The 19,320-nt window shown below is 47.9% G+C and overlaps 1 protein-coding gene across 1 annotated transcript in view; it reads right to left on the bottom strand.

Moving 5' to 3' along the window:
• Positions 1 to 737: 737 nt before the first annotated feature.
• Positions 738 to 19,320, bottom strand: part of MLLT6 (MLLT6, PHD finger containing) — a 110,533-nt gene continuing 91,950 nt past the window's right edge. Inside the window, exons 13-20 of the mRNA XM_056863308.1 lie at positions 17,137 to 17,203; positions 14,475 to 14,614; positions 13,384 to 13,572; positions 10,963 to 11,051; positions 10,044 to 10,396; positions 5,184 to 5,283; positions 2,391 to 2,747; positions 738 to 876 (exon numbers count right to left, since the gene is read on the bottom strand). Coding sequence (XP_056719286.1) covers positions 832 to 876; positions 2,391 to 2,747; positions 5,184 to 5,283; positions 10,044 to 10,396; positions 10,963 to 11,051; positions 13,384 to 13,572; positions 14,475 to 14,614; positions 17,137 to 17,203 — 1,340 coding nt within the window. The 3' untranslated portion in view covers positions 738 to 831. The remainder of the gene's footprint in view (positions 877 to 2,390; positions 2,748 to 5,183; positions 5,284 to 10,043; positions 10,397 to 10,962; positions 11,052 to 13,383; positions 13,573 to 14,474; positions 14,615 to 17,136; positions 17,204 to 19,320) is intronic.

Here is a 19,320-nt window from a genome sequence, read left to right as displayed (position 1 = left end):
GGCCTTCTAAAACCGCTGCCTGCTTACCCAAGGTGCCTGAAGGAAGCAGCAAAGTCTTACTCAAAATGGAAGCTAAGGAAGATTTCCTTTTGGGCCGATTCTGAAACGAGAACCTTGCAGTAATTGGGGGAGATCCGGGAGAACCAAGGCGACTACTCTTAGCCACAGTGAGACTGGCTCTTCCGCTACACCCCAAACAGAATCACGCCCCAGCAAAATTCACTGGTCATATCCAAGTGCACGCCAAAGACCACGGAGAAGTGAAAGTCTTGACACAGACTTCTCGTGCGGATCCAGTGACTTCCTTTTTATTCTTGCTTTCTTATGTCATTGAGACTTCAACAGCTCCATCTAATTCCACTTTACGGAGGCTGGACTTTTCCTGCCCCTGAACAGTTTTGCTGGATTTCTTAGCCTCGGCTTGGAGATGCCCCGCTCCGCAAAGCTAACATTACCACCAGGGTAATGCGGCCACAGTCCAGCGAGCAGATCTCCTCTTTGAAGGTCGATCCGCAGGCGTCGGAGGACGAGCAGATTCCTTCATCCTCTTTCCCCCGAAGTGCAACTTCTTTCGAAATAAGTGCGGCACGTCCTGGAGAAGGCCAGCTAAGGGAGAATGTTTCTTTCGCCTGCCTTCTTTGGGAGGGGGCTGGAACAGCAGGGCTCAGAACCAGGGAACACCGTTGCCTGACGCCCTCCACTTGGCATCATCACACCGTGGCGCGAAGACTCGCTCAGAAGACTCGCGTGTGGTCGCTCGATGTTTCACGATCCATGGCTCGAGAAGAGACTGTTTTCCTATGGCAGAAAGAAGCCCCGGGGTTGCCAAAGTTAGCCCTTGTCCTGAACGGGGCCACCTCCCTTTTCATTCATGCTCTGGAGGGGAAAAACACAGCAGAGGCACAGAATGGTCTCAACGGGTTGCGCACCGATCAGCCATTTTGTAAAAAGCAGGTAGAAAACGAAAGCCCCTTCCTTGAGCCAAGGGACTGTGGCCTTTTATGAATGGCTGTTTCCCTCGCGGTCACCCCTCCGACGACTTCGGGCCTTTGTGTTGATTGCGCAAGCTGTTTCCGACCGTCAGAGGTCCCCTCGCTCTCCCCCTGCCTTTCCCCACGTTTTGCCCGTGTTTTCAAATTTGAGATAAAACAGGTCTCTGAAAACGCTGGCAAAACGCAGGGAAACGCCGGGGGAGAGCAAGGCGACCTCTGATGGCTGGAAACAGCATGCACAATCAACACAAAGGCCCAAAGTCGTCAGAGGGGTGACGGTGAGGGAAACAGACAAGCATAAAAGACCTACAACTGCTTCTGCCGGGAGCTCTTGCTCCTCATTCCCCCCCAAATCAAAGCAGGCTTAATTACATTTGACTTAATTACATTTAATGCTTTTGTACGATCTTTCTTGGAAGACTGTACCCAAAGCGTGTTTGGGGAAAGCGTGGAAGGGAAAAGTGTGAACTTTCCCACCGACATCCAGCACTACATCTACTGCCATTTCCCCTCTCCTCCACCAAGAGACTTTTTGAAAGTTAAAAAAAAAATTACTGGGAGTCATGATATCCCAACTACCAATACTGTTATTAAAAATGGCATTAAAAACTTTACACAGCATTAAAAACTGGCAAAAAAAACTGGCAAGAGAGAAGAAGGATGGCCGGACGCAGAGTAAAGCAGGGGGTAAATCGCTGTGGGGTTGCTGCTCCGAACCCCTTTGCGACAGCAGTGGTTGTCAGTGCAGAATGGGGAGCAGAAGCAACCTCTGCCAAGCAACAACACCCCTTCGCTTATGCCCACTCTTTCCTTGGATTGCCTGTCTCCGCTCAGCCCTTCCCTCACGCCTTGCTTCTCAGCTCATTGCCATCTCTATCTGCCGTCCCTCATCCACCTTCTGGCTTCAGCTCTCCTGCCTCAGAGGATCCCCCAGTTTTTTCAGCCTTCGGTCATTCCGATTTTCGTCCCTGTCGACAGACAGTAAGCTGCCTTGTACCTGGTGTTTGAAATTTCTGCCCTCCCTCTCAGCCAAAATGGGTTATCACTTCTCTCCCTGTGCAGCTAGAAACACTGAGCTGGAAGGTCTCAAGGGTCATCTAGTCCAACCCCCTGCACAATTCAGGAAATTCATAACTACCTCCCCCCCCACTCCCTCAGTCACCCTTGACCTATGCCCAGAGGAAGACAAAAAACCTCCACGATTCCTGGCCAATATGACCTGGAGGAAAATCCCTTCCTGACCCCAAAGTGGCGATTGGCATTACCCTGGTTTACCTCTCTTTTTCTCAGAAAGTGGATTCCTTGTGGACATTCCGTGCCATCGCTGCAGCTCAGCCAATGGCTAGCTGAGCACTCGCAGGCAAGACCCAGTTCTTTGAGGGATGATCAGTTACTCACCAGTCCCTTCTGACCGCCGCTGTCACCCTGCAGGTTGAGGAAAGGGTTGGTTTGTGCGGAAAGGACAGTCGGGATGGTTGCCCCTGCGGCAGAGGACATCAGGCTGTTGCCGGGGGTGCTGAGGGGCGGGGAGGCCATCAAGGAACTGGCTGGGTTGAGCAGTTGAGGGGAGATGGAGGCCAGGAGGGTACTGCTGGCAGCTGATGAAGCCGCATTGTTGGAATGGAGGAGGGATGTGGAGGTAGCCGGCAGCAGGCCGGCCATGGGAAGCTGAGAGGAACCCGCCATCTGGAGCCGCTGCAGCTCCCTTTTCTGTTGGATCTGCTGCATCATCTGGAACACCAAGGTTTGCTGTTCCTGGGAACCACATAAATGACTAATTATGCAAAGTTCCTGATTGCTGTTTCCTCCCCCCCAACACACACACAGCGGAAGAGAACTGCTGGAGGAGCCCCACACTTCAGGTTGCTATGCTGGGCTTACAAAGTTCTGGCACCCAGCACCGATTACCTCTGAACATGTACAGAGTTATTTTTCTCCAAAGGGGAAAAAATAACGTTTTAAAAAACTGAAAAGGAAAAATGGTCCTGAACATGTGCAGAAAGTTCTCTCTACTTTGTGAAGGGGCCTAAAGCTTTACTCAACTATTCAGTGGGGTCTTGTGTATTTATTTCGATATTTATACATTGCCTTTATCCCCAATGGGGACCCAAAGCCGCTTACAGCCTCTTTCTCCCCTCCTCTGTTTTATCCTTCCAACAACAACCCTGCAAGGTAGGTTAGGCTGAATTCTGAACCTGGAGGTCCTATTCAGCTACCGTTGCTAATAGCCAATGACAGGTCTATCTTCCAGAAAACTGCCCAAGCTCCATTTAAATCCACTTAGGTCAGTGGCCACGGACAGTCCCCCTGGAACTGCCTTGACAAAACCCGGAAGTGACATTATCACAGAGCGACTGTGATGATGCCATTGCACCAGGACAGGAGGAAGTATATAAAAAGAAGAAGGGTTGGTTTTTATATGCTGACTTTCTCTACCACTTAAGGGAGAATCAAACCGGCTTACAATCACCTTCCCTTCCCCTCCCTACAACAGACACCCTGTGAGGTAGGTGAGGCTGAGAGATCTCTAAGAGTGTGATTGGCCCAAGGTCACCCAGCTGGCTTCACGTGTAGGAGCAGGGAAACAAATCCAGTTCACCAGATGAGCCTCTGCCACTCATGTGGAGGAGTGGGGAATCAAACCAGGTTCTCCAGATCAGAGTCCACCGCTCCAAACCACCGCTCTTAACCACTACACCATGGTGGCTCTCCCTGGCTTCAGCAGCCCTTTCTCAACCAGGGAGTCAAGGAGCTCAGGGTGGTATACCAGTCCCTCCTCCTCCATGTTATCCTCACAACAACCCTGTGAAGCAGGTTAAGAACAGAGAGAACTACTGTCCCAAAGTCAGCCAGCAAGCTCATTGGCTGACTGATAATGTAGTATCGTTAAGACTTCTACTGTTTGCAGTGGAGATCCAAGGCACCTCCCAAAATTGTTCTCCCCTCTTCTATTTTATCTTCACATAGAATCATAGAGTTGGAAGGGAACACCAGGGTCATCTAGTCCAACCCCCTGCACAATGCAGGAAATTCCAAACTACCTCCACCCCCCACAACCCCAACGACCCCTACTCCATGCCCAGAAGATGGCCAAGATGCCCTCTCATCATCTGCTTAAGGTCATAGAATCAGCATTGCTGACAGATGGCCATCCAGCCTCTGCTTAAAAACCTCCAGGGAAGGAGAGCTGACCACCTCCCGAGGAAGCCTGTTCCACTGAGGAACTGCTCCGGCTGTTAGAAAACAGCATTGTGTGGTAGTTTAGGCTTAGAAAGCAAGTGACCAGGGTCACCCAGTGAACTTCCATGGTAGAGTGGGGATAGGAACATGGGTCTCCCACTACATGAAGCTGTTGCCACAGGGTAAAACCAAGGAAGGAAGAAACACTTCTGGAGACACAGAGCTCCTTGAATGATGAGTAGAATAAAAATGTGAGACAGACAAAAGGTTGTCACGCTAAAGAGACTCAGGTTCGAATCCCCACTCTGCCATGGAAGCTTGCTGGGTGACCTTGGGCCAGTCACACACTCTTAGCCTAACCTACCTGACAGGGTTGTTGGGGGATTTAAAATAGAGGAGAAAGATGTACGGTGCTTTGGGCTCCCAAATGGGGAGAAACAAAGAGTCATACATCAGTCAGTAAGATGTCATCCTTCCCTGAAACCATACTTGTACCCTGCAGGTATCCCACTGTCTCCAAGGGGGAACCTCAGAGAGGCAGTGCTTCCCAGTGGTTAGAGTATCAGACTAGGACCCGGGCGGCCCAGGTTGAAACCCCCACTCTGTCACGGAAGCTTGCTGGGTGCCCTTGGGCCAGTCACACACTCTCAGTCAAACTCAACGTCACAAAAATGTTGTGAGGATATAAAATGGAGGAGAGGAGAAAGTTGTAAACCGCCTTGGGCCCCCATTGGGGAGAAAGGTGGGGTATAAATGAAGTAAACAAACGAATGAATAAACCTACTCCACAGCCTGCCAACCACTGCACTGTTCACTCTCTCCCCACCATCCGTAATTTTATAAATCTCCTAGCCCCTCCCTCGGTTGTCACTATCTAAACACCAAAAAAGCCCTCCCCCCTAAACTTTACACCTCTGTCTCTTCTGGAACTTCCCTCTTTAAACCCAGGAGGTCCTTCTCTCCATCCAACTGCCTGGTACGACTACCAGAGACTGGCGAGGCGACACGTACCGGGTTGAGGGGTTGCGAGGTGAAGAGCTGCTGCAGCTGCTGCAGCTGGAGTTCGTGCTGGCTGAGAAGCTGCCGCTGATGCTCTGACAGGTGGCTGATGCTGGAGGGAAGGAAGGCGGGGAGGGAGAGAGGTGGTGTTAGCGCAAACTTACTGTAAAAGCACAAGACAGCCAACTCCTGTTTCGTAGGGAAAAAAGAAGAGTTGTTTTTTATATGCAGACTTTCTCTACCACTTAAGGAAGAATCAAAGACGAAGAAGAATGAAAGGGGAATAGAAAAATGTTGGAAATGTCAAAGTGAAGTGGGAATCTTTTCCCACCAATGGTGGAGTTGTAGGCTGAAAACGCACGGTCGCTTTAAAAAAAGTAAAGGTCCCCAGTGCAAGCACCGGGTCATTCCTGACCCATGGATGATGTCACATTCCGACGTTTAGTAGGCAGGCTTTGTTTACGGGGTGGTTTGCCAATGCCTTCCCCAGCCATCTTCCCTTAACCCCCAGCGAGCCAGGTACTCATTTTACCGACCTCGGAAGGATGGAAGGCTGAGTCAACCTTGAGCCGGCTACCTGAAACCAACTTCTGTCAGGATCGAATTCAGGTCATGAGCAGAGCTTGGACTGCAGTACTGCAGCTTGCCACTCTGCGCCACTCTTACCTTACCTATGGTCACTTTAGCCTCCTTTATTCCCTGTTTCAACCAGGATCAAACGCATGCGTTTCGCCGAATGTGCATTAGATCCTGGCTAAATCCTGGCTGAAACAAGGAATAAAGGAGGCTAAAGCGACCATGCATTTTCGCCTGTAGTAAAGCGAAATTTTTTTGGAAAGGTATTCATTAGGAAATTTCTAAAGTTATTGGAGTAAAAATCCCACTCAAACCAGAAATATATTTACTGGGTATCTCAGATAGGACATTAGAAAAACAGCTGGGAGATAGATATTTAACAACAGCAACAAGAATCATATGGGTGAAAAAATGGAGAACAGAAGAAGTACCCACATTGCATGAATGGCATCACAAGATTATGGAGTTGGCCAAGATAGCCAAGCTAAGTAAATATATAGAAGATAGCTGGGTTTCCGACTCTGATACAGACTGGAAGGTATGGTCAATATATATATAAATCAGTATTTTAGGGATAGAAAAATGACCTTAGGTTTTAGAACTTAAACTTACTAAATTGTAGATTAAGATGAAAATAGCTAAATAATAACTAAAGTTAAAACACATTAAATTAGAGTGTTATTCACAAAAGAAATAATATATATAATATATAATATTTTGTTTTATATGAGAGTTTGAAGTCGGTTTCTGCATTGTTTTATATTTCACTTTTTCTTTCATTTCTTCATTTTCTTTCTTTTTTGTGATATTTTCTAAGATTAAAGTATTATGTTTTTTGCATATTTTGGCATATTCTGTAATATTTTGCATACAATAAAACTAGTAAAAAAAGGAAGGAAGGAAGGATCAAACTGGCTTACAATCACCTTCCCTTCCCCACCCCACAACACACCTTGTGAGGTAGGTTGGGCTGAGAGAGCTCTAAGAGAGTTGTGACTAGCCCAAGGTCACCCAGCTGGCTTCGTGTGTAGGGATGGGGAAACCAACCCGGGTCACCAGATGAGCCTCCGCCACTCATGTGGAGGACTGGGGGAATCGAACCCGGTTCTCCAGATCAGAGCCCACCGCTCCAAACCGCCGCTCTTAGCCACCACACCACGCTGGCTACGGAACGGGGGAAATGGCCAAAGGGTTGGTTCATGGTGCCTCATGAAGCAGGGCCTCAGGCTTCCATTTTGATGTCGGAGGGGGGAAACCTCATGTGCTCGTCCCCTCACCGCCCCTCCACTAGACAATACAGGGTACCATCTACCACACAAGCCTTGCCGAAATGAGAGGCAGCTGCTACCGCGAGCAGCGCTCAAATCCCACTCGCTGAGGTGACAGCTTCATCTCCCCTTAGCAAGGCTATCTGTGGCTGCACACACCTTTACGTGTTCCACAACCTGCAAGGAGGTCTTTAGGCAAGAGAAGTGCCAGATTTACCTACAGGCTTGGCAGGCTGAAGCCTAGGGCCTCAAAATCTAGGGGGCCTCCGGCCAAGGTGTATAATATTTTTGACACTGTCATCATAGGCCATTCTGTTTTGGAAAGTTACAGTGCTATCACTGAGGCCCTCAGTCATTTGTACTCTGATGTTAATGAGAAGGTTGATACCAGGCTTCAAGCTAACCATCTTTTGAAGAAAATGGAAGAACTGGAATTTGTGTTTACGCTGCATTTTTGGAACCACGTGCTTGGTCACTTTCAAACAGTCCCCCATCTTCCTCTAGCCGTGAGGGTGTGGGATTTGGAAGGCCCCCACAAATGGAATAGCCTAGGGCCTCTCTTCATCTAAATCCAGCACTGGGCAAGAGGCAACTTGCTTACAGCTGTGTCAGCCCTAAAACAAAATCCAAAAAGCCTGCCAAAATTTCCAACATGGTGGGGAGAGCAGCAAGGGTGGGGGGGGGAGTAGAGTGCCAAGGGTGGGGGGAGGTAGGAAGGGATGCACCTTCTTTGCAAGTTTCTTGCGGGTCCCCACTTGTCAATCACTAAATGCCTGAGAGAATAAAAACTTTACACTTCAAACAAAACAGTGCCAGCTGAACTGCAGGTCAGGAGAGTGCTCCATGGGGAAGATGCCACCACAGAGAAGACCCTGTCTCTTCTGCCCATCTCCCCAAGTTTGCAGATATCAATGGCTGAGCAGGGTTCATATGGGAAGAGGTAATCCTTAAAATATGGGTTTGTTCTAATCAGAATCTGGATTGACCTTTATAGTGGGGTCACATGTATACATTGCTTACTATTAAGCCTTGGCATTTATGTGGCGCTAGAGTGGGTTCAAAGCTTTTCACATAAATGCCGCAACAACCCCAAAAGGTAGACCAGTGCTATTCTCCTGGTATTGCCAATCGAGGTCTGATGTTGAAGGCACAGTGGCTTGCCTAAGGGACTGAATTCATGGCTGAAGTTAGGTTTGAACCAGGGATGCTGTGACTCACTATGGGCTCCTAACCCGCTAGGCTAAACATACCTCCTCTGCTGTTCCTTCAGCTTGCCTCTATCAGCGGGGAACACTTTTCATTGGGCCTAACTACTCCTGGTGGCCACCACTGCCTGGACCCTGCTGCCAGGTCTCTTAATAGCATCGCTCATGTGGATACTTGCGCAATTACAAAATAAAACATTCCAAACACACGTGCAGAACGGAAACAGAGATGGCAGCACAACCAGGAACGGGAAGCGTGGGGGGAAAGCTGAAGACCCAGGGGTAGGGCTGCCAACCTCTAGGCAGGATTCAAAAATCACAGATGTAGGCTAATAATTCAATTTTATCAATGTTTATAAATATAATTCCCTCAGATTGCACTATTGCTTCATAGTGCCTTTTCAATCAACAAAATTAAATGTACAATATTGTGAATACAACAAGGCAAAATTCATAAAAAATAAATTTCAACAGAAATTAGCAATTGACTTGTAGTGTCTTTCGGGAAGCGTGGGGGGAAAGCTGAAGACCCAGGGGTAGGGCTGCCAACCTCTAGGCAGGGCCTGGAGACCCTCCCACTGTTACAACTGATCTCAAGACAATGAAGATCAGTTCCCTTGGAGAAAAGGGCTGCTTTGGAAGGTGGACTTTATGGCATTAGCCCCTCCCCTCCCCAAACTCTGCCCTCTCAAGGCCCCACCCCCTAAATCTCCAGGTATTTCCCAACCCAGAGCTGGCAACCTCAAACCAGAAGCCAGTACATCAGTGCATGATTCCTGACCCATGCGGTGATGTCACATCCTGACGTTTTCTAGGCAGACTTTGTTTGCGGGGTGGTTTGCCAATGCCTTCCCCAGTCATCTTTCCTTTACCCCCAGCAAGGTGGGTACTCATTTTACCCACCTCGGAAGGATGGAAGGCGGAGTCAAACTTGAGCCGGCTACCTGAAACCGACTTTCCGTCAGGATCGAACTCAGGTTGTGAACAGAGATTGGACTGTAGTACTGCAGCTTAACACTCTGCGCCACGGGGCTTTACTGTATTTAAAATGGCACCAGTTAAGGCCTTCCTTTGTCAGCAACTTTTCTAAACTGGCCATTCCTTTTTTTTAATTATTTTTTTATTTTAAACTTACAATTACAAGACCAAGACATAACACCTACCTACATTAACACTTAAAATAACAAAACATATCATATTACCAAATGTGCCTTACTTTATCTTAAGTTAACCATCCATTAAAGCAGTTTTTATTTCTACCATCTATTCAACCTTCTTTCTTATATCTCCAAGTAATCCATTTAAGGTTAGTCACTGAACTTATATTTAAATCTATATATAAGTATAAAGAACCTTTTACTGTATCATACCTGTATTTCTTAAACATCTGTATTATATTATTAAAAGGTAAAGGTCTCCTGTGCAAGCACCAGGTCATTCCTGACCCATGGGGTGACGTCACATCCCGACGTTTACGAAGCAGAATTTGTTTACGGGGTGGTTTGCCAGTGCCTTCCCCAGTCAAATTCCCTTTATCCCCAGAAGCAAGGTGGGTACTCATTTTACCGACCTCGGAAGGATGGAAGGCTGAGTCAACCTTGAGCCGGTTACCTGAAACAGACTTTCCGTCGGGATTGAACTCAGGTCGTGAGCAGAGCTTGGACTGCAGTACTGCAGCTTACCACTCTGCGCCACAGCGCTCTGCGCCACATAACATTAAGTTATGACTAATGTTTCTCCAAGATATTTCACCCATACACTTTAACCTACAATAAACTGGCCATTCTTTTGATCCTGTCTCCCCCTCCCCCACCACCACATACCTGTTTTGGTTGGTGGACAACTGCAGGTTTTGGGGACCGCTGGTCTGCGCCAAGAGGGGATTCTGGACCTGGGCTGCCATTGCTCCATTCAGGCCCCCCAGGATGCCGTTGACGGGGACCTGCTGCCCTCCGGCCAGGTTCCCAAGGAGGCTTTCCACCAGGCTGTGATTGGCGGGGGCACTTCCTCCGTGGGTGGTCCCCACCGCCCTGGCCAAACCATTCACTGGAGGCTGCTGCACCCCAGTGGTCAGCGAGAGGGAGGCAGGGCTCTGTTGCAACAAGGGCAGGGGAGGCGGCGTGCTGTGGAAGGAGAGGGAAGAGCTGCTTCGGCTGGGACAGCCCGAATGAGGATCCTGGAAGCAGAAGCAGCAGAAGACGAAGAAGAGATGGTTTTTATATGCTGACTTTCTCTACCACTTAAGGACGATTCAAACCGGCTTACAATCACCTTCCCTCCCCCTCCCCACAACAGACACCCTGGGAGGTAGGTGGGGCTGAGAGTGTGACTAGCCCAAGGTCACCCAGCTGCCTTCATGTGTAGGAGTGGGGAAACCAACCCAGTTCACCAGATTAGCCTCCACCGCTCATGTGGAGGAGTGGGGAATCAAACCCGGTTCTCCAGATCAGACTCCTCCACTCCAAACCACCACCTTTAACCACCATACCACGCTGGGAAGGGAAGGAAGGATAATCATTATGGGGCACAGCAGGGATTGTATCTGTGGTCACCCACCGACCTTCCATGGCAGAGAGGGGATTCGAACCTGGGTCTCCCAAATCCTAATCTGATGTTCTAACCACTACATCACACTGTTTCTCCAGGGCTAGCCATTTCACTTTGCCTCATAATGAGGCCACCTGCAGCCAGCACAGAATCTATGTTATGCATGTCAGGAGAAGAAAAATCGATGTCTTGTACCTCAGAGGAAGTGGAGAGCGAGTTCTCGATGCCAAAGCTATTCTTGCAGGGGGGGCTCTTGCTGGCACTCAGAGAGTCGCTGTTGCAAGCTAGAGGGGAAAACACAGACAGTCTTAACACCGAGCCGTGGCAGAGCACCTTTTACCGCTGAGTAAGCCTGGCTGACTCTCACACCTCTGGCAGCAGCGCTCACGGTTTCTGACCCAGGCAGGGGATATCGCCTCCCGATCTCTCTCATTTCCCTGCCTATATAATTTATTCCAAATACCAAAACCTTTAATGGCATAAAAAATAAACCTTAAGTTATACAATAAAATATGACATATGGCTCGAATAATGTCACAAACATGAACGATATTCATCCCTGAGTTTTGTCATGCCGTACTTTTATGACACTCTGAAAGTATTTTGCCACTTTCTCAATTATGTTGGGAGAGCGATTATTCAAGAGAAAAGACACCTTTGCAGGATCAGATAATCCAGATAATGTATTTGTCTGTTTATATGAAACCGTGGTATCCCACCTCTCAACAGACTCAGACGTGGCTCAGAACAATTCTCACAAAAAATAAAGAGTAAAATCTACATGTCTACAATATTTAAAGAGATTATGTCATCATCTGCAAGACAGAAATCCACCCAAACAGCAGCAGTATCTATAAGCTACAGTGAAGCAGAGAAGAGGATAAAGTCAGACAATAATCACCTACTGCTGAAGGCCTGGGAAAAGAGAAGCATCTTCTTTTAGGCACCCGGAGGTCAGAAGAGTACAGCTGCACTCAGACAATGTGACAAATTGAGATTTGTCTTCACGCAGTGCCTGGGCTTTCTTTGCTACTCTCCCCTGCCGCCTTCCTTTGCACATGGAGCTTTTTTCAACACTTCCTGTTTGGATCAAGCTCCAGTTTGTCATGATATCTGAATGGAGGAGTCCGGCTGAATTCAAGTTTGTTTCCCCCCCACAAACAAGGATGCTGAGAGCTACAACTCAGTCTTGTTGGGAGACAACAAACTCCAATCTATCCAACTGCCTGCATCTGAAAAATTGCAGAGAACTGCAGTTTGATCAAACCAGGAAGTTATAAATCCAGCTCTGTGAGTGAAGAGAGGAGGGAGGAATGACGGGAGCTCCGAAGCACGACTCCCAAGCACGTTTTTCTTGCGTTATCCCAAAGTCTGCCTTTTTGATCAAACATGTGCCACTAGTTCTGGGCTCAGAATGCAACTCCCAGATGGGTAGGGGCCCGATTCAGATCAGGACATGTAGAAAACGACCATTAAATTTTCCCCTACACCGTTTTCCTAACCTGAAGTAGCCCCAGGATGCCGCTGTTTGCCCTGTTGGGGAAAGTTATAAGTAGTACATTGGTACACATCAAGTTTCCCCAGCAGGGCAAATAGCAGCTCCCTGGCACCGTTTTAGGGGAAGAAAATAGCATGGGAGGATGGCCCATGTGCTCCATGGTCCCAAGCTGCATGAGTCTCCATGGGCCTGGGAACAGAGTTCTGAGCATGGAGCTTGCAGTGGATCAAAAGTCTCCACTTTGGACCTGGAGCAAACGCACTGCATAGAAAGGCCCTATGTATGTTGTGATGCATGATTGCCGCCTAGGTACCAGCTCAACCAAGAAATCAGAAGGAGATTGAGACTGGGAAGGGCAGCCATGAAGGAGCTAGAAAAGATTTTGAAGTGTAAGGATGTGTCACTGGCCACCAAGACTAGATTAATTCATGCCATCGTACTCCCTATTACTATGTATGGGTGTGAAAGCTGGACAGTGAAGAAAGCTGATAGGAAGAAAATAGATTCCTTTGAAATGTGGTGTTGGAGGAGAGTGTTACGGATTCCGTGGACTGTCAAAAAAACAAATCAGTGGGTTATAGATCAAATCAAGCCTGAACTGACCCTAGCCTAGAAGCTAAAACTGAGGCTATCGTATTTTGGTCACGTCATGAGACGACAAGAGTCACTGGAAAAGACAGTCATGCTAGGAAAAGTTAAGGGCAGCAGGAAAAGAGGAAGACCCAACAAGAGATGGATTGACTCAATAAAGGAAGCCACAGCACTCAATTTGCAAGACCTGAACAAGGCTGTCAAAGATAGGACATTTTGGAGGACTTTCATTCATAGGGTCACCATGAGTCGGAAGCGACTTGAAGGCACTTAACACACACACACCAGCTCAACAGATGCAGAGAGAGGACATTCCATAGGGAAGGGGCCACAGCAGAAAAGGTCCTATCTCTGGTAGTCACCCTAAAAGTGCAGGCACACAAACAAGAGCATCTGGTTCCTGCTTACTTCAGATACCCCCATCCAGGCTGCAGAAATAAGAACCGGCCCTTGGAAAATGAGAACATTTTGAATTTTGAAGATTAAAGGCCAGCCACCACTGAGAAACAACTGAATTACTGCCTTACCGTTGGGGGCCAGGATGTACTGGGCCTGGCCTGTGGGGCCGTTGCTGGTGGTTACCATGGGGAAGGGGACGGAGAGCTGGACATTGAGGAGTTGCAGGCGCTCCTTCTTCGCTGCCAAAGTCATGATCTGCTCCTGCAGCCGCTGGTTCTCCTTCTGCAGCGAATGGAGCGCCTTGAGCATTTCTACAACTGCAGGAAATGTGGGTGGGAAGGGGGACGGGGGTGGGTGGGAAGAGGGGAACAAAATGGGTTTGGGAGGGGAGGCGAGTTGGGGAGACAACAGCAGTGATGCGGTTAGAGTCTGGGTGGCACGGAGGCACGCGAGATTTCAGCGGCGAGCCCAAATGTTAGTGTAACTGACACTGCATACAGCCTTTTGCCAGAATTGTGATTGGGCAGGGTAGAGAAGCTGGTTTTGTGCTTTTAGGAGCAGCCAGATTTGCACAGTGCAGATTGGTTAGTGGAAGCCCCAATCACAAAGCTATTTCCTGCCCCCCCCTTTTTGGGTCAAAGCACAGCACCAATCAGGTAGAAAAAGAAGTTTGGTTTTTATACCCTGATTTTGTCTACCTTTTAAGGAGTCTCAAACCGGCTTACAATTGCCTTCCTCTCTCCACAACAGACACCTTGTGAGGTAGGAAGGGCTGAGAGAGATCAGAGAGAACTGTGACTAGCCCAAGGTCACCCAGCAGGCTGCATGTAGAGGAGTGGGGAATCAAACTCGGTTCTCCAGATTAGAGTCTGCAGCTCATGTGGAGGAGTGGGGAATCAAACCCAGTTCTCCAGATTAGAGTCCACTGCTCTTAACAACTACACCACATTGGTTGGTAGCCCGTGGATCATTTACACACCTGCTCCCAGGCAGAAACATTGAAAATAAAACCCAAAAAACAAAGCCTAAGGAAGGGCAGCTGTTATTTTTGGAATGGTATGTATGAGACTATCATTGAAAGAGGAGGGAAAAGCAGATCTTTTCCCAGTGGCAGAGTGAGGATTCGAACCTGGGTCTCCCAAATCCAAGCCCAGAGCACCACCCACTAGACCCCTCAGACTCTCCACCCATATGCAGAAGGCTCTCCCTCGTGACTCACTGTTAACACCAGCCTCCCCGTTGCCCTGTTTCTCCAGGAGCTGCTCAATATTTGGGGTTGCCTGAGGGACATTCTCCAGAGCCCCACCGCTGGCCGACACCGTCTGATCGAAGATAGTGGGGAGGCTGCTGATGGGGGACCTGCAGAGAGGTCGGGGGGAGGAGGGAAAAGGACTGTCAGAAGGAGCGTGAACATCTGTGATAAACGATTTATCCTACCCATCCCACACTCGGAATGCAATGGCTCCAGGGCTAGACACTCCAAGACACAAAAAGCTTGAGTCTGTGACTGGACGTTGCTGAAGCTTGCACATTTTGCACTCAAGGTTCTGTCATTCCAGTTACAGGGAGAAGCCTCACCTACTCCCCTTTTTGGATCTCTCCAGCTATTTCCAATTTCCCCAGCCCTGAGTGTTAGAAACCTGCACTGTCTCTTCAATCGAAAGCTTTGAGTCTGAAAATGTGGAAATGCAGTCCACTGCCTAGTGCTTTTTCTGCAATCAAATTATGCTCAACAAGTGAGGGACCTGCAGGGGTTTGCGGGGGGGGGGTGTCTCATTTTCCCCTCCTCCAGTATTTCATCTTTCCCTACCCTGGTAGCTGCCATAACCTCTCCCCTTTTCCTGCTTCCTTCTTCCCACCCACCAGCCAACCTACCCTTACCTGCCCGTCTTAAGCTTTCCCTCCTTTTATAACCTCATGGCTGGATTACTGCAATGAACTCTACATGGGGCTGCCTTGAAGACAACCTGGAAACTACAACTGGTCCAGAATGACTATTGTCAGGGGCTAGCTGCCAAGGAACATATGTTGCCCCATTTGAAACAGCTACATTGGCTGCCAGTCTGTTTCTGAGTTCAATTCAGGGTGGTGGTTATGATCTTTAAAGCCTTTCATAACCTGGGCCCCTTCACAACCTGGGAAGGACCATCTCCTTCTATACGTCCCCGTGCACCATCAGGCGACCATCCTTTGGCTATCCCACCACTTAGGCTGGCCTGACTGACATCAGCCCGAGCCAGAGACTTTTCCATCGTGGCTCCGGCTCTGTGGAATGGGATCCCTGAGGAAGGGAGAGAGGCCCCCTCCTTGGAGATCTTCAGGAGGGGCTGCAAGTCCTGCCTGTTTGCAAGGGCTTTTGAGGGGTGGGTGAATGGCAGGGATCTTTTAAGTGGGGCGGGGGGAGAGGGATTTGGGGCATACTATTTTATCTTTGGTCTTAGCTGTGGATGTTTTAACTATTCTTGTAAGCTGCCTCGAACCAAGAGGTAAGGCGAGGTAGAAATGTTTTAATAAATAAATATCCCTCCTTTTTTACAGATTTTTTTTTTTGCTAATTTGGAGCTTTTCTCAGGTTTGTAGTAAGATTTGTCTCCTCTGTCCATGGCCCCAATCTCTGGATTTAAGTATCCCTCAAAAGGGGCCACATTGAGAATTAGATATATTGATCAATTAATTATGTGACTTATTCTGGTTAACAGGCCTGTCATCCTGAAGTGAAAAATGTGGCTGCCTCCTTAACGGGGCTAAAATGTGCAGGGTGGGGTATGTGCAAGAAGAAAGCAGGAGTTGAGCCTCAGTCAGCTCAAAGAGTTCAAGGAGAATGGGTCTAGAGGGATTGCCCACAAAACTACGCTTGTATCTCAGAGGGCCGGTCCAGAGGCTCTGCAGCAGGCTTAAGCCTGTGAAACCAGCTCCTTACTAAACATTTATTTATTTTTATTTATTTAATTAAATTTATATCCCACCCTCCCCAGTAAAGCAGTAGGCATTGTGCACAATTTGGAAGGGAAAAGCAGTAAGTGTGTGTGTGTGTGGGGGGGGGGTTAAAGAAGAAGAAGAAGAGTTGGTTTTTATATGCCAACTTTCTCCACCACTTAAGGAAAAATCAAACCAGCTTACAATCACCTTCCCTTCCCCTCCCCACAGCAGACACCCTGTGAGGTAGGTGGGGCTGAGAGAGTATTACTAGCCCAAGGTCACCCAGCTGGCTTTGTGTGTAGGAGCAGAGAAACAAATCCAGCTCACCAGATTAGCGTCCGCCGCTCATGTGGAAGAGTGGGGAATCAAACCCGGTTCTCCAGATCAGAGTCCACCGCTCCAAACCACCGCTCTTAAACCACTACACTCCACTGGCTCTCCCTTCGTATCTGCCATTTCTGCCCAACACTGTCCTTCCCCAACTGAGAGATTTGTTTACATGGTGGAGGAGTGACAGTTTTTCCTTTGCAAATACAATCTTCACCAATCTGCTTCACCAATCAGAAGAACAGTATGAGGGAATCGTAAAACCTCCCCCCCTTTTTACTCAACAGAAAAAGCTACCCTGAGCTCCTTTTACTCTGTTAGGGGGAAAATGCAGGTATCTTGAAGTGTCCCCAGTGTGTGTGTGTGCACGCGTGTGTGCGGGGTGTAAAATCAGTTTAAGGGAAGCTTTTTCCAGTGAGAAAACTGCAAGGGAGGGAAGGATTGAAGCTGTTTGTACCATTCTCTTTGATGAAGCCATCCCAATGGCTGCATTTGAAAAACAAAAGAGCTATTTGAAATAATCGTGAAAGAAGCCCCGACACGAAGTTCACACCTCAGGTTGTGTGTTTCATCCTCCCCTTGAAAATAAATCAGTGTACCATCTCCATTCCTCACCAAGAAAAAAAAAATCTTACATGGAAGAAAGACTCTCTTGGGGTGAGGACCCCCGGCAGGCAAAATTACAGTCTTCTATATCTGGTTCTGGAAGTGCAAAGATAAATAGTGAGTTTAAAATACAAACAAGCCGCAATTTACACCCCACCCCCTCAAATCCTAGTTTCAGCAAATGTTTATTGCTAGGAGTCAAACTGCCCTGACCTGGACAGTCCAGGCTAGCCGGATCTTGTCTGATCTCAGAAGCTAAGCAGGATCAGCTCTGGTTAGTACTTGGATGGGAGACCACCAAGGATTACTAGGGGCGTGAGGCAGAGACAGGCAATGGCAAACCATCTCTGAAAGACTCTTGCCTTGAAAACCCTACAGGGTTGCCATAAGTCAGCTGTGACTTGCGGGTGCTTTCCGCCACCACCAGGAGTCAAACTATACATGGCAACAATCCGACTTGGATAAGCCCGGGGCTCTTTGGGTTGCCATCCTCCAGGTGGGAACTGCAACAACAAGTTACAAATAGTGCTGTAAAATAGCAAGTACAAAGAAGAACAGCACAAGCTCCAATTTCAAAATACAAAATATATATTCACCAATATTCAATAGTCAAAGGACTTGCACATCATATACACAAAATACAACTGTACCATGGATATATAAAGAGTTCAAAACCAAAAGGTAAGTGGAAACATATCTAAATAGTCTTAATAGTTACAAAAAATTCAAACAGTCAATGGCTCATAGAAACCCCAAGGGTTTATTCCCAAAGATGGCAAACACAGAGGAGAAGGCCTTTCCAGGATGGAACTCCAACACTGGCAGGGGTTGATCATGCGCAGTAGAGGTGATAGAAGCAATGCTGCTCATGTACAGTAACTGGTAGTTAGATCGTGTGCAACAGGAACTGCTGAAGTAACTCAGTTGCCCATAGGAGTGATCTTATTAATGGAATCAATGTATACAATGAGGAATCCTCAGTCATACATAAATATCAAACAACCATGGTGCAGAGGGGAGGTTCATGGGTACGTGGACTCTGGATTGTGTTCACATTTTGCTTGAGGGCTTCATCAGCCAATAATATACAATGTCATTCATCAGTGTCAAATTCTCTTAGACCCACAGGTTCAGTGTCAGTCATCAAGTAACTACCAGTTACTGCACATGAGCAGCATTGCTGGTATTGGAATTGCTTCTATCACCTTTACTGCGCATGATCAACCCCTGCCACTGTTGGGAGTTCCATCCTAGAAAGGCCTTCTCCTCTGTGCTTGCCATCTTTGGGAATAGACCCTTGGGGTTTCTATGAGCCATTGACTGTTTGAATTTTTTGTAACCATTAAGACTATTTGGATATGTTTCCACTTACCTTTTGGTTTTGAACTCTTTATACATCCATGGTACAGTTGTATTTTGTGTATATGATGTGCAAGTCCTTTGACTATTGAATATTGGTGAATATATATTTTGTTTATCCTCCAGGTGGGGCCTGGAATTCTCCCAAAATTACAATTGATCTCCTGATTACAGAGACATTGGAGGAAATGGCAGCTTCAGAGGGTGGTCTGTACGGAATCACAGCCCTGCTGAGTTCTCTCTCTTTCCCAAACTCCACCTTCCCCACACTCTGCCCCCAAATCTTCAGAAACGTTCCTATCCGGAGTTGACAACTTTATGTCTTCCTATCCATATAATGTGGGGTGTGCATGGAAATTTTTAGAGCAAAAACTGGGGTCCGGTGAGGGGAACGGAACCTTTCCCGTGTCTGTTCCTGTCGTCCCCGGCAACCATCTTTCTTCCAGGTGAGTATCAGAACTTCGCTGAGAAAGCAGTCTGGAAGGGATTCATGAGGTGAGATACAGGAGCAGCCACGGGGGAGGGAAGCTGCTGGTGACGAATAAGGCTTCACACCACTAGTCATACTTAGCAACCCCCCAACGCAACAATCTGGCCCCTGTGGTTCGGATGATGCAGTGATATGAATTTTGGACTAGGATCTGAGCGATCCGGGTTCTAATCCCCACCCTGCCATAGAACCTTGATGGGTGACCTTAGGCCAGTCACCCACTCTCACCCTAACCTCCCTCATAGGGTTATTGTGAAGACAAAATGGGGGAAAGGAGAACTATATACCTTGGGAGAAAGGTGGGATAAAAGGATACCAGAGATATGTGATTAGGGCAGACCCAGGTTTACATCAACTGGGTGTG

Source organism: Euleptes europaea, chromosome 18 (assembly GCF_029931775.1).
Source record: "Euleptes europaea isolate rEulEur1 chromosome 18, rEulEur1.hap1, whole genome shotgun sequence".
Classification (NCBI taxonomy): domain Eukaryota; kingdom Metazoa; phylum Chordata; class Lepidosauria; order Squamata; family Sphaerodactylidae; genus Euleptes; species Euleptes europaea.
This window is presented reverse-complemented; position numbering and strand designations above follow the sequence as displayed.